The 15,793-nt window shown below is 41.8% G+C and overlaps 1 protein-coding gene across 44 annotated transcripts in view; it reads left to right on the top strand.

Annotated features, from left to right (window-relative positions):
- Window positions 1-15,793, top strand: part of SORBS1 (sorbin and SH3 domain containing 1) — a 1,103,390-nt gene that overhangs the window by 799,123 nt on the left and 288,474 nt on the right. For all 44 annotated transcript variants that reach the window (XM_085603602.1, XM_085603630.1, XM_085603622.1 and 41 more), the window contains one exon: window positions 13,995-14,149. In XM_085603602.1, coding sequence (XP_085459728.1) covers window positions 13,995-14,149 — 155 coding nt within the window. The remainder of the gene's footprint in view (window positions 1-13,994; window positions 14,150-15,793) is intronic.

Genomic DNA, 15,793 nt, shown 5'->3' with positions numbered 1-15,793 from the left:
CTTATAAAAGATCTTATAGCCTGGGGGACAGGCCAGACCTAGTTCAAAAACGGAGTCAGGAAAAGTCCAAGTCTCAGTCAGGAGTAGCAAGTCAAAATGATGCACCTCAATGAGTAATTGGATCTCTGTAACATGTTTAGGGAGAGATCTAACATTGAGTAACCCACAGACCAAAGCTTCCCTCCTAATGAAGTCGGACTCCGGGCTGGCAGAGTTCTCAAATATAGGCATGCCTACCCTGACACCACCTTTCTCACCTCTCTCCCTCAATGCCTGGCTTGAATAACGCAGTCTCCTGGCGTCACGGGCAGCATTGCTGGCGCTGTTCGCGGATCGTGTGCGGACGGGCGCAGACGGGCTTGCCTTTGGCACACCGCCGGCACGCCCGCTGCGCGCGTCTGCTGCGCTCCCTCGATCTTGCCGGCATAAATGTCCGGTGTTAGCGTCAGCTCCACCCCTCACCAGTTCTGTTTGGCTGACCTGGGGGAGTGGCACCAGGAAGCTACAGCAAGGTTAATAGAGCGGGTGTCGCTGATCACAGCGAAGTGCAAATTTTAAAAAACACAAATTCAGTCTTTTTAAAACAGTACACAAGCAAAGTAGAACAATTAAAAAAGGCTCCCTAAGCGCTGGGCAGCAGTCACGGACTACTTCAAATACCTGGGCATAAAATTTGGCAATTACCTAATCGACACACTTTATCATAACGAGAAAATAATACTAGGGAAGATTAAGAAACTCCTAGAATCATGGTCACCAAAGTACATAACATGGTGGGGTAGAATAGAAACGATCAAAATGATGATCACGCCAATGGTTAACTATCTGATCAGCATGCTCCCACTTCTCCTCACAGATGACTTCCACTGCAAATTAGACATTATGATCTCAGATTTCCTCTGGCGTGGAAAGAAAGCACAGATAAGCATTAAAAAACTAAGACTGGAGAAAAAGCTAGGAGGAGTCAACCTAGCAGACTTCAAAACTTTCCAATTAGCGTTTCTAGCGAAACAAGGCTCTTACTGCATAGCGCCGCCGGATGGCTACACACCGATATGGTTGCAGGTGAAGAAAGCCATACTAAACAACCTAAGCCATCTCGCTCTCCTAACAGCAAACAGATACCCCTATACCTCAGAGCTGATCTTTAAAAATACTAAAATCGCCCTACTAAAAGTAGATAAAAAGCTAGAAAACAGCATTATAGGGTCGAAAAACGAGTCACTCTGGGCCAACAGCAGGATACTATACAAGGGGAAAAGCTTAATTCTTGAACCATGGCTTGAGAAAGGGATCTGCTACCCCCTCCAGTTAGAAAACGAAACCTACCCCATCCCCTTCACTGCCCTCAAGTAAAAACACAATCTAAATGAGATCAAATTTTATAACTTCCTAAAAGTCAGATCGGCTTTGTCCAAAACAACATTTTTAGTCTCGCAACCATCAATCTTCCAGCTCGTATCCAAAATAAATAGGTTAGGTCACCAGGTCTCACACCTCTATAAACTCCTCCGCCCTAAATCCACCAAGCTTAACGACAAGACAGTAGCCTACTGGAATAACCAAAGCAAAGCCTATTTCAATGACCATTTGTGGGCCACAATATGGGATCAGCTTTACGTAATAAGATCTCCCCAGTGCTCTCACAAACTAAGTTCTGGTTGCTTCACAAGGCTTTCTGGACCCCGGCACGATTACACTCACTAGGCCTCAGAGAGGAGGCAGTATGCTGGAACTGTAACAAAGAAAAAGGGGATCTAGCACACCTTATCCTGTACTGCCCAGCTCTTAAAACATTCTGGGGTGAAATTTTTAGGTTTTTAAATAAAATGTTTGAGTGCACTCTAACAAAAGAGTTCTCCACTATCACCATGGGATTTATGAGCACTTTACTGAAGTCAGCAGATGACAGGGACCTCCTGGACTTACTACTGACAGCAGCAGTGAAAATGGTCCTCACAAACTGGAAAGACACTACTAAGACATCGTACAAAGGATGGTTCAACTGGATCACTCTTCTTAGAGGAGCAGACAACATGTCACTACAGAACTCACCCTGGAAACCGGCCTCCAGAAGGATTTGGGGGTCCCTGGACACGTTCCTAGACTCTTTTGAGCCCCATGAAAATGAGGCAGGCCAGGGGAGGCGCTTTCTGGCACCCCATGTGAAGTCCCATCCTAGCAAGAATGTAATTGGGCCCTAAGGGTCCCATCCAGTGTCAGACGTATGTATAAGCAATGTAATCTTGTGTGCCTGTCCTCTATCGCTTCTTTCACCCCTTCTTTTCATCCTTGTTTCTTTTTTCCTTTCCTTTTTGACTGTTAAGACAGGTAGGGAATGCACAGTGCTATAAAGGCAAAAACGATTGGATGAAAAGATGCAAACCCTGTTGTAGAATTACTAATGTGTTCTTGTCTTAAAAATGTAATAAAACTTGTTGAAATATTGGATGTCACAATATAATGAGCATGACAAAGAAATACAATCGTGCTCTCTTACCAACCTAAAAAATATACTCAAGAAGGAACACGTGACCTACTATACCCAGCAGATGGATAGTGCAAAAACTTCAGCTAAAGAATTAGTTCTGGTAATTACCAAACTTACCAAAATCCCTGGTATAAAGGAGCAAACAGCAGGCAAACCTTTTGCGATTCACTCGCTCATTGCTTTAGGGAGAAGGTCAACAAAATATTTTTGGACTTTGCTGCAGCTAAAAACCGCAGGAAAAACATAATGAATTCAAACATTACAGAGGAGGGAAGATATTATCAAAATGACTTCAAGCAGTCAACTGTCCTTGAGTTTGCTGCAGTGACACCAGATCAGGTGGTGGAGATAATCCACATCAATAAGTCAGGATTACCAACAGATCTAGGTCCACTGTCAGTGATAAAATTGATCCCTAAACTTATAGCTAACAATCTTACAGGATTTTGTAATTCTATGTTTGGTACTGCACATTTTCCTTCACAGTGGAAAAAGGCCTCAATCCATCCACTTCTTATAAAATCTAACCTTAACCTTGAGGACCCAACCAACTATCGACACATTTGCTGTATCTGCAAAAATAGTCGAAAAAATAATGAATCAACAACTGATGCCTTTTATCCAGGAAAATCATCTTCCAGACCCAACACAGTTTGGGTTCAGACCGGGCCACAGCACGGAGATGGCTCTCATCAAGGCCACACAGTAAATAAGAGCCGCTTTGGGTAGTGGAGGAACTGCGGCTTTTATTCTACTCGACATGTCGGCAGCTTTTGACATGGCCGATCATTCTGTTTTGATCGGTGATTTGGAGACCATAGGCATAAGGAAAAAGCCACTGGCCCTATAGAAATCATTCCTCGAAGGAAGAGTGCAATCTATGGCTTTAGACTCTTTTGCTCCGTGCTCAGTCCCACTCTATGAAATCTTTACATTACAGAATTAGTATTGTTGATTCTCTTTTGTATTTTTTCTTGCCTCCTATGCCGATGACACACAAATTGTGTTAATGGCATCTAACAATACCTATGGCATCGGTGCTATCATGACTGCATGTGCACAGTCAACTGCTGAATGAGCAGTCATTGCTGAAAATTAAACCCGGGCAATACCGAGGTGATTATCTTTGGGAATAGTCCTCAGTTTAGGGTACCTTCCTGCTGGCCACAGGAGATGGGAGCTTTCCCAGTACCAGTAAAAAAAAGGCAAAAAACCTAGGAGTCATGATTGATGACAAGCTGAACTGTTCCAGCCAAATTAATTAAGTGATCTCATCTTCATTTAATACTTCGAAGATGATTAGAAAAGTTCTTCCTTTTATCCCTCAAAATTGAAAAAATACAGTGATTACCACTTTAGTTTTGTCAAAAATCGATCAATGTAACGGTGTACATTGAGTCTGAAAGAACAATATTTGAACAAACTGCAGACTTTGGAAAATGCGGCTGCCAGGCTTCTCCAGGGTATTGCAACCTAACTCCTAGCACCAAGATAAACTATCCTACCAATAGCAGTCACTAGGGAGGGAAACTACAAGTGAAAGGAAATACATTCACATAATGTTGATAGGATTTCCATCAACTGCCAAGCGAGGCCAGTGTCATCATTTGGTTATCCTTCAATCTTAGCTACTACTCCTCAAAGCCTTGAGGGAAATCATGTAGCAAAAGATTGCAACTGAACAATACAAAGTAAAGTCAGAGAAGGAAACTTCACAGACAGAGACTAACCAGTATGGTCATGATTGATACAACAGAAGTAAATCGTCTCTTGTGTGATGGAAGTATTAGTGCAGTGCATAAAGGTGAAATTTAAAAAGGAGTTGGGAAAGAGAGAAACAGCCTTTAATCACCATCTCAATGCCAATCCTATTAAAAAGTATGTATAAGCAACTTTAAACAAATAGGTTACTTCACAATGGGTCGACTAGTTTCAGCCTAAATGGAACTTTTTCCGGCTTTCTTCAGGACCTATGCAAATTAACTAGCTACTGCAAATTGTGAGAGTGTAAAACTATATATAACGTGTGAATGAAAATTGTCAAAAAGTACAACCTTGAGTGATGAGATCTCTGAATGAGCAGGGTAATCTTCACTCCTGTAATAAACAAATACATGAACAAATATAGTCTTCTTTGTGCTCTGAATATTGGTATAGTTTGTTCCTTAAAAACCTGAACATCGCAACATTAGCGATTCTTATGTGATATTCACATGTTGAGATAGCGCACCGTTACTTAAGTAAGAAAAAACAGTGCACTCACCTGCATCATACGAGATACAGACCTCACCTCACCTGGTCACTAACTCAGGTATTGGAGACGCCGCTCTAAAAGAAATTTAGATATAGCAGTGGATCAATGATAGCTTAAAGAATACAGTTGTATTACTCAAGAGTCTTCTACAGTGTTGTATTGCTTCTTCTAGCTAAATTATGTAGACCAGACGTTTCTAAAATCTTCTTGCCTCACACTAAATCACCTTATCTAGTGAATGTAGTAACTACTATTAATTCCCTTCTTAGGGAGACAAAACAAACCTCAAAATCGGTGGAAAATGCCTACTAAGATTAAGATAACGGCTATGAAGAAAGAGGTAAAGTTTGGGCATGATTAACGCTTGTGTGCTGCTGCTACGCCTACAAATGGAGTATTCGGCGATAAAAACAGTGCTCTCTAGGTAAGAAAAACACATGTTGATGGACTCTCTCTGAAAGGTAGCTAAACATCCGCTGAATAACACGTAAATGTATTGCTCAAGGAGAGTGCAGCGTAAATATACTGGTGGAGTAACTCTCAGATTGGAAGAGAGTGAACAGAATAGTACAAGCAACCGCGAGACCATGGTTGAATCACTCACCTATCCGTCGGTGCCTCGGACTCTCCTGGGTTTGTGGGAGGTGCCGAGGCTCCGGCTAAATGACGTTTTATAGCACGCTTGCTACGTGGGTTACGGTACCAATCTAATCGCAGTGTTTGAACTACCAAATGACGTATTGAAAACAGGAAATGGTAGTTTCTTCTGTGTTGCTCGAATCCATTAGAAAAGTATTATCGATATCAACAACAAAGGGAATATAATCTAGATGCGTCTTTATTTGTCCGTATCGATAATGTATGATCAAAATTATTCTACACTACTATACACCATATACTTTATTAAAAACTCTATTCGGGTCTCAAGCTGATGACGTCTAGTAACACGATGTCTGCGTGAGTTGCAAAACCAATCAGGTAGCGATATTGAAACTACCAAATGGTATTGTTAAAAACAGGAAATGGTGGTTTCTTTAACAATAGGGTGATGAAAAAGCTTTATTGATACCAACACTCAACAAAAGTACATGGTTGTTGGGAAAAGAAATAAAACAAATAGTGTTAGTAAATTCAATCTTTGAAAAAAAAATTAAAAAATAAGCTTTTATTTATACGTATCGATAAATAGTTATCGATAAATACCTAACCCTTGTTCCTTGTATTAGTGAGACCCTTTGTCTAAAGAGATGGAGGGAAGGGGAGCTGTAACATTGTCTGGTATATGACCCTCATGGACTATTGTAAAGCAGTCCAAGGGATCGAGTCATTAAGACCCTGCTTGTCACTCCGCAATTTGAACACCCATCGTTGTTCTTTATTGAAGAGGAATTTAGTCTTGTCAGTGATATAGGACGGTATAAATGGCTTCTCTAAGACCGTCCATGTAAAGTCATCCACCTGGTGGTTTTTTTCAACAAAATGTCGGGTCAGCCTTGTATTGATCTTTTTGCATCTAAAAGTGCTCTTAGGTTCTTGCATCCTTAGTTTGACTTTGCGAGTCGTCATACCTATATACTGGTATTGGCATGGACATTGTAGTAGGTAGATTAAATTGTCACTGTTACAGTTAGAGAAAGATTTTTGTATCCATGGCCTGGTTGTACCTATGTCAATTGTTTTAGATTGTTTGGTTTGTGGGCAAACGGCACATGTCCCACAAGGATAATGGCCGTGGATAGCTGGTAGATTCCATAAAGCACCCTGTGTTTTTGGTTCTCGCTCTCTGGTGCGTGTGTTAACCAATTTATCTCGGAGATTCTGACCCCTTTTGAAGGCAAAGAGAGGCATTGGAATTTTTTGATTGCAGGTATTCAAGATACGCCAGTTTATACGAATGCTTTTCTGGATACCATTCGTGAGTGTACTGAAGGTGTTGACAAATGTGAGACGCTCTAGTTTAGGTTTTTCACACCTGGGTTCAAGCAGCGCATCTCTATGGTTATTAGTTGCACGTTTACATGCATTTTTTATCAGTTTCTTTGGATATAATTTCACTGCTAGTTGGTTAGAGAGATCACTTGCATGTTGTTTGTATAGGTCCAGAGTTGAGCAATTATGTCTCAAACGTAGAAATTGGCCGAACGGTAAATTATCACGTAAGGCTTTAGGGTGTTGGCTGTCGTATCTCAACAAAGAATTATGAGCCATTGGTTTGCGGTAAAGTTCGCTCGCTAGACCATTTGATGTTACAAAAATAAACAAATCCAAAAAAGATATCCTGGACTTATGTGCTTCCAAGGTGAACCTCAAGAAGGCATTACGTGTGTTAAGCCATTTTTGAAAAAGTTCGACTGATTCCAAGTTACCTCTCCATACCACCAAGATATCGTCAATGTACCTCTTCCATAGTCTGATAGACTTATGGAAGGGGTTATCTTCATTAAAGATATGTTCTTGTTCAAATCTGTGGACGTAGAGGTTCGCCAGACTCGGCGCAAAGACACTTCCCATGCTTGTACCTGAGATTTGCAAGTAGATCCTGTCTTCGAACATACATTTTTTTTCTTTCATTGCTTGTTGTGCTAAAGCCATAGGTCTTGTGAATTTTAGGTAATGTGTAGAAATACGGCATTACCGGGTGGGTTGTCCGCAGAAAAGCACTTTCTTGTGGGGTTATCCAACCTTCATTTAGTCCTTCTTCTACTAACCCAGTGATGGTTTTACCAATTCTTTCTGAAGGATCTTCTCTCAGTCGTTGGTAGAAGAAGATCCTTCAGAAAGAATTGGTAAAACCATGCCGTATTTCTACACATTACCAAAAATTCACAAGACCCAAAGACCTCCCCCTGGTAGACCAATAATATCAGGGATTGGTTCTATGCTAGAACCTTTATCTACCTTTGTAGACTTTTTTCTAAGACTGTTAGTAAGAACGATGCCGACTTATCTTCAAGATACCAAAGATGTACTCCGCCTTCTCCCTACAGTAGATTTTGACTCAGAACAAGATCTTCTTGTTTCTTTTGATGTTGAATCATTGTATACATCGATTCCACAAGATGAAACACTGGACACTATTGCTTCCATCTTGAACGATGCTAATATAGATTCCATCACTCCGGTCCATTTCATTATGGCTTTAGCACAACTAGCAATGAAAGAAAAAAAATTTATGTTCGAAGATTATCATTTTGATCATACATTATCGATACGGACAAATAAAGACGCATCTAGATTATAGTCCCTTTGTTGTTGATATCGATAATACTTTCCTTTTTTTTTTTTTTTTTTTAAAAACCTTTATTGACATTTCAACCAAAGACAAGTATGGGCCTACAACCCCCGGGGCCGGCCGCTAAGCAGTTGGATTAACAGAAAACAAATTTTAATCACAGGCAGCACCTCGGGGAGCAGAATCTCCATGCTAGTATACTCTTGGCCACTTAGCAGCCCAAGTAGGAAACCAGGGTATAAAAGGTTTTCATTTTATAATAGAGAATGGAAGGATCAGGTGCCAAACAATTTCCCAGTAGCGAAAAATGGCGGGCAGAACAGTAAACGTCAACAATAAACAGCAATCTATCAAGTCAATGGCGCTGAAACAGGAGGTTCAGGATGTGGAAGAATATCACGAGCCATTTGCGCCTGCAGTCTCCTGCCCTAAGACCCAGAAAGCACCACGGAAATTGAGGCACAAATGAAAAAGCAGTGATTGACAGCGAAGGAAACCTACCGTACTGACCACAGAAAAGAAAGACAAAGAAAGATGAGAGAAAAGAAAAGAGGCCATAGAAACAAAGTAAAAAACTAAAAAAGCTCCTCCCCCAGCCCCCCACCCTGCACCTCTGCAGATGACTACGGCCCCCCCCCCCCCAGCAGTGTGCCTGTCGCCCCAGAACCAGACCCGAAATATAGAAGAAACAGAGACAAAGGAGAAAGAAAAGAAACCCCACCTAACGGGGGAGTGGAAAGAGTATTAATAAACTGGAGGAGGGCCTTCAAACATGCCCCCGGCTTCTCCCTCCCGCACAATGTGTTCCTCCCCAAAGCAAACAGTAATCAACAAAAAATGTTCCCATGTCAAAGAAAAAGGGGGAGCGTTATGCACCTATTACACTATTTAGTTATGCCGTGAGAGCACGCAACCCCTGTGCCCGCCCGCCTATTAGATGACACTCTCTGAAGGATCAGTCTTATCCTTGGCCTCTCTTTGCGAATCCACCGATGCATACCCATCGACCCAGTGCCATGTCCAATGTTACAAGGAAAGGGAGCGTCCAAAAAGGAACCGGAAGTGACACACACATGTAGGGTGGACGTCTCTGAATACCAACACAGCCATCATTATGGGGGATCATCTTTCCCAGTACTGCCCCAGGACATGCGCTGCACACAAGGTCCAGGATGTAGGAATCAGCCAGAGCAGGCGACCAGTGCTTGATCATTGCCTGGGTCGCCGGAGGCTGTGCGTGGGACAAAGCCACCACCTCCTGCTCAAATCTAAGACCTCCGGAACCGACCCGACCTACAGCCAGCCGACCACACGTTGGCACATTGTCAGGAATTTCCAGCTTTCCCTTATTCACAGGGGCGGCCACGACACTGTCCTCCTGTGTGAAGGAAAACAAGTCCCTGGTTACCTGGGGACAGGCAGATCGCAATTGTTCCGACGCTGACGCAATACCATCAAGCTTTCTCCCCAGTACCCAGGCGCCGTGAACCAGGGTGGAACGAAGGGCACCGAGAGCTTCGAGAAGGTCACCGTACCCCAGCACAGCTCCTCGCGCCCGCTGTGCTACGCTCCTCTTAGCCACACACTCCCAATCTTGCTGCGACCCAGTGTACAGGATGATAGAATCCGTACTATCAAGATGGCCGCAGGGTAGTTCCACCCCAGATTGGGACTGGGGCTCAGGCACAAGCGCATCAAGTTCCATGGTACTGCAAACAGGGTTCCGGGGGCAGGCAAAATATGTATCCGGTGTATGGTCACAGGTAACAGTTATCCTCACCCTGGACGAGCGCCCGCAAAAATCCGGGAGCAGCCCGCGAAAATCGGGACGAGTTACAGGCAGCGTCCGAGCGGCTCACCGGCGAGGGCTCAGGCAATTACCGAAGGATCTTGAAATTGCCACCTCGGGCATGCACTCGTTCCGCTACGCCCAGTGGTAGGAATGACCACAGCGAAAGTCAGGCCAATATCCGCACCGCTCCGGTAGTCCGACTCCACCCAGTCACCAATGGCCGCTGTTGTTGAACTGCCGCCCGGCCATGTTGTCCACTCGAGGTCCCGGTTCCAGGGCTGCACAGGCCGCAAACTTCAGGTGAACATTTCTCCGGCGGTACCGCCGCCAGAAACTTCAGAGTCACGCGATCGGTTGCCGCTCTCAATCACCAACACGGGCATGTAGTGCAGGCTAAGGATCTCATGCAGGATATCTGTGCGGGATGCGGAGGTTCACGGAGCCGGGAGCCTACGCCGCCGTCCCGATCGCCATCTTGGCTCCTCCTCCGATAATACTTTTCTAATGGATTCGAGCAACACAGAAGAAACTACCATTTCCTGTTTTCAATACGTCATTTGGTGGTTCAAACACTGCGATTAGATTGGTACCGTAACCCACGTAGCAAGCGTGCTATAAAACGTCATTTAGCCGGAGCCTCGGCACCTCCCACAAACCCAGGAGAGTCCGAGGCACCGACGGATAGGTGAGTGATTCAACCATGGTCTCGCGGTTGCTTGTACTATTCTGTTCACTCTCTTCCAATCTGAGAGTTACTCCACCAGTATATTTACGCTGCACTCTCCTTGAGCAATACATTTACGTGTTATTCAGCGGATGTTTAGCTACCTTTCAGAGAGAGTCCATCAACATGTGTTTTTCTTACCTAGAGAGCACTGTTTTTATCGCCGAATATTCCATTTGTAGGCGTAACAGCAGCACACAAGCGTTAATCATTCCCAAACTTTACCTCTTTCTTCATAGCCGTTATCTTAATCTTAGTAGGCATTTTCCACCGATTATGAGGTTTGTTTTGTCTCCCTAAGAAGGGAATTAATAGTAGTTACTACATTCACTAGATAAGGTGATTTAGTGTGAGGCAAGAAGATTTTAGAAACGTCTGATCTACATAATTTAGCTAGAAGAAGCAATACAACACTGTAGAAGACTCTTGAGTAATACAACTGTATTCTTTAAGCTATCATTGATCCACTGCTATATCTAAATTTCTTTTAGAGCGGGTTCTCCAATACTTGAGTTAGTGACCAGGCGAGGTAAGGTCTGTATCTCGTATGATGCAGGTGAGTGCACTGTTTTTTCTTACTTAAATAACGGTGCGCTATCTCAACATGTGAATATCATATAAGAATCGCTAATGTTGCGATGTTCAGGTTTTTAAGGAACAAACTATACCAATATTCAGAGCACAAAGAAGACTATATTTGTTCATGTATTTGTTTATTACAGGAGTGAAGATTACCCTGCTCATTCAGAGATCTCATCACTCAGGGTTGTACTTTTTGACAATTTTCATTCACACGTTATATATAGTTTTACACTCTCACAATTTGCAGTAGCTAGTTAATTTGCATAGGTCCTGAAGAAAGCCGGAAAAAGTTCCATTTAGGCTGAAACTAGTCGACCCATTGTGAAGCAACCTATTTGTTTAAAGTTGCTTATACATACTTTTTAATAGGATTGGCATTGAGATGGTGATTACAGGCTGTTTCTCTCTTTCCCAACACCTTTTTAAATTTCACCTTTATGCACTGCACTAATACTTCCATCACACAAGAGACGATTTACTTCTGTTGTATCAATCATGACCATACTGGTTAGTCTCTGTCTGTGAAGTTTCCTTCTCTGACTTTACTTTGTATTGTTCAGTTGCAATCTTTTGCTACATGATTTCCCTCAAGTCTTTGAGGAGTAGTAGCTAAGATTGAAGGATAACCAAATGATGACACTGGCCTCTCTTGGCAGTTGATGGAAATCCTATCAACATTATGTGAATGTATTTCCTTTCACTTGTAGTTTCCCTCCCTAGTGACTGCTATTGGTAGGATAGTTTATCTTGGTGCTAGGAGTTAGGTTGTTTTGTTCCTTATGTTCTTCCTTCTTTAGACCACCAGTTCCCTTTGTATTTTTGTCAATGGTATTGGGGATTGGAACTGTAGATTGGTCGATAAACTTTTCCCTCAGACCCTTTTTCTTCCTCTGGGAGGCGTATATGATGTTTTCCAGGGTATTCCCAAGTTTCAATCTATTTCTCAGGCCATTAAAGAGCTACACTGTCTAACAGTCAGGAACCGTATAAAATTCAAGGCACTTTGTCTGGTTTATAAGGAACTCCATGACACTGGCCCTCTTTTCTCAAGACTATCCTTTAAGTGGTACGAGCCCATTAGAAACTTGCTTTCTCTGGGGGGTAAAAATTATGTTGTTCCTAGGTTTAAGATGACTAAGTGGGCTAGTTGAACCCTTGTCCTTTGGGCTACCAACATTTGGAATCTGCATCAACACCATATCTGGGCTGTCCCCTCCTTGCTCGATTTTAGAAAGAAACTAAAAACTTGGATTTTTAATAACAAAATTAATTCTAGGGCCTATCTAGTTGTGCTCAAGTCGAATGTATGACGTTACAACTCATACATTTACAACGCATGCCTTTACAACGCAGTTTTTACATCGCAACATCCTTTACAACGCATACATTTACATCGCATGCCACTACAACAAATTTTTTTACAACTATTTTTGCAATGCATTCCATTACATCGTATTATACATTTACAACGCATACCATTACATTGCATTTAGGTAAGTGTTGGATAGTGTATGGGTAAAAATTACTATTCTAACTCCAGGGGGTGCAACAGTAGGGTAAGTGTTGGATAGTGTAGGGGTAAAAATTACTATTCTAACTCCAGGGGGTGCAACAGTAGGATAAGTGTTGGATAGTGTAGGGGTAAAAATTACTATTCTAACTCCAGGGGGTGCAACAGTAGGGTAAGTGTTGGATAGTGTAGGGGTACTATGCGTTATAATGGTATGCGTTGTAATGATATGCGATGTAATGCCTGCGTTGTAGTGAGATGCGTTGTAGTGTCATGCGTTGTAGTGACATGCAATGTAATGGCTGCATTGTAGCGACATGCGTTGTAAAGGATGTTGCGATGTAATGTCTGCGTTGTAAATGTAGTGCGATGTAATGACTGCGTTGTAAAGGGTGTTTCCCGCTCAAGTCTCTGCTAGTGCCAAGACATCTCTAGGTAATCAAGTGCTTTTCAAACTGCTTAAATTAACATAATATAAGTGAGAGGCCATGTAAATTTAAATCAGAAACTAAATAGTCAATGCCAGATTCACTATTGGATTGCTAAGAAAAAGTAATTAGAGGAAATGTTTTCTTCGCTTGGAAAATCAGGAAATTTGCAGATTTTGCACAGTAAATGTGAACTTCAGCTCAATCCACGGAACATCTAAAGTGAAATGTTGTGCTCTAATGTTTACATATAGTTGATGGAGGTCAATATTTGCTAGCCTGTAGCCTTCTTTGTGAAATTTGTATTAAATGTAATAACTGTATAAAATGAACTGCCTCTCTTAGATTGAGGGTGAACAATTATTAACAGGTCAGTTCCTCTGTGATGATTTAAACCAATTTGATTTTTCTAAACCTTTCTCTCAGAGTGTTCTGCAGATGACTCGTGCTCTGTTTTACTTGATGTATCTCTTTGCGTCTTCAAGATGTAGTAGATAAATTAACTAACAGACACATTTTCACAGCTTTTCGGATTGGCAGCTAAAATATTAACAGGCAGCTTGTGAAAAGGTATACAGAGAGACATATAGATTGGTAAACAGACCACAAGGTAAGCAGTCAGATTGGTAGCCAGGGAAGATGGCTGGATGGCTGGCTGGATAGATAGACCAACGGACGGACGAGCAAAACAGACAGACCTAGATTGTCTTAAGAATGGCTAGTCTAAGTAGGCAACAGACAAATATGGAATGATAGAAGGACCTACATGCTTGGCCAACAATAGTCCAATTAACATTTACTTATTTATTAAGAAATATTTGTTTTACAGTACAAATAAAGAATTCTGTGGCACCAATACTTGGAATTGTCATGCAACCAAGGGCTAAATTAGAATGAATTATATTTTAGTTGTGTGCTTTATAGGCTAAAGCCTATTTGTGTGCTAGCATCATGTGCTAACTTTTTCCTACTGATTTTTAGACCCTACGTTAGACACGTGCACATTTGTTCAAGACAAAGTCAATGCAGACAAGTTACAGAGTGAGAAAATGTCAGAGCATGATAGAAGAAATGCTACACGACCACCACATTACCTGAATGATATGAAAGTGGATGGTATTGGAATTCCAATAAGAGTAAGTTGTGAGCATCTAATCAACTTACTGTAGTTAATCCTTATCTGCATAAAGTTATAAAAAATGCTATGAAAGAAAATAACCATATATTTTTTCTCTAAATGTTTTGTGTGTCTTGCCCAATGTCAAAATAATTTATTTAGATAGCCGTTAGCATACATATACTTAGAAATGTGTTGGCAATTAAGGACTAGTATGCCTAGCATTACTCTACCCATCTTGCCTTGGACACATTGATATTGTGGACATGAATTATTAATTCTCTTGCTCCCCACTGTTGCTTCTCCAGGTGTTCCTGAATTCTTTTAAAGTGTAGTATCCGCCAGTTCTGCTTTGATAATTTTATGCATTTTAAAACCTTATTTTCTAATCTTGCTTCCGAGCCTCCATTCTATCACATATTTTAGCATTGTTTGTAGGTAAAGATAGACTCTGCTGTTAGACTCTTCTGTCTAAAGTGCTTGCTCGTAGACTGAGTTCATTTATTCCATTCTGTGATAGCTCTTTAATATTCAAATCCCTATTCTGGACATGGGTGTGATTTCCAAGGAATTGTTCCAGTGAGTAAGTGTGTCTAACAGCTGTAAATGCAGGAGTACATCACACCAACATCACGAGTAAGATACCTCCTGCAGGAAATGGATAGGACTGACTGTATTTAGCAGTGGTGTGGGTGCTTAACCGCTGATGGATTTCTCTTTTGAGGATGGGATGATGTTGCCTTTGAGAGTGTTGCACTGAGGGAGTTAAGAAGTGCGATCAAGTTCTCAGTGGTGAGGGGAGGTTATGTGGTGTATTGTAAGGCAGAATGTCTGTGCATGCTACAATATCCTCAGTGAGTTTACATGTATATGTTTGCTGCTAGATGAGGTTGATCACAATGCAGTTCTATGTGGAATGTTTGAAGTGTCTGGGTTGCCATTGATGCAGTTCTTGATGACCTGGAAGATGGAAGAGCGGTATGGTACGCTTCAGCATATATCTGTGTTGATGGCTTAGTGATTGCCTTCGTTTTGGTGAAATATTTTTGGCAGGTAAGAAAATGTGTTTTAAGGTCCTCAATATTTCTGCATCAAAGTATCATCTTCTCCACTTAGTCTCTTATTTTGGATAGTACATTCACTGTCTGCAATCTAATGGATCTAACAAACAGATTATGGCTTGGTTTGGGAGCATGATGTCAGTCTGTCTGCAAGACCCTTTATTACTACATACTCCTTCAACAGACTTCTGTTCTTGTCAGTCCAAACGGAGGCAAAACATTAAAATATCTTGTAGCATCACTGACTCACTCTGTCTCTTCTCTAGCAGTCAACCAGCGGAATCCTTTCGTACTTATCTCTACTTTTCCTTCCTTCGACAACTGAAAGCATTCCTCCACTGTTAGTTTTCAGCTTGTGCGTTTCCTCTCTGTCGTTCCCAATATCCTTGGATAGCTGTGCACTTTACAAATACAAATTATAATAATAATGATAATCGTCATCATCATCTATGTATTGGCATGCTTTACCCACCAACACATCTACAGTGTACACATGAATGTCCTGAAATCCGTCAAAAGAGAAGTGCTTATCATGGCTCCCATTTAATCCTCTTCTTTTTTCCAGGATGAGTTCTGTGTACCTGTACTCCCTAAGGCCTGTG

This window comes from Triturus cristatus, chromosome 1_2, assembly GCF_964204655.1.
Source record: "Triturus cristatus chromosome 1_2, aTriCri1.1, whole genome shotgun sequence".
Lineage (NCBI taxonomy): Eukaryota > Metazoa > Chordata > Amphibia > Caudata > Salamandridae > Triturus > Triturus cristatus.
This window is presented reverse-complemented; position numbering and strand designations above follow the sequence as displayed.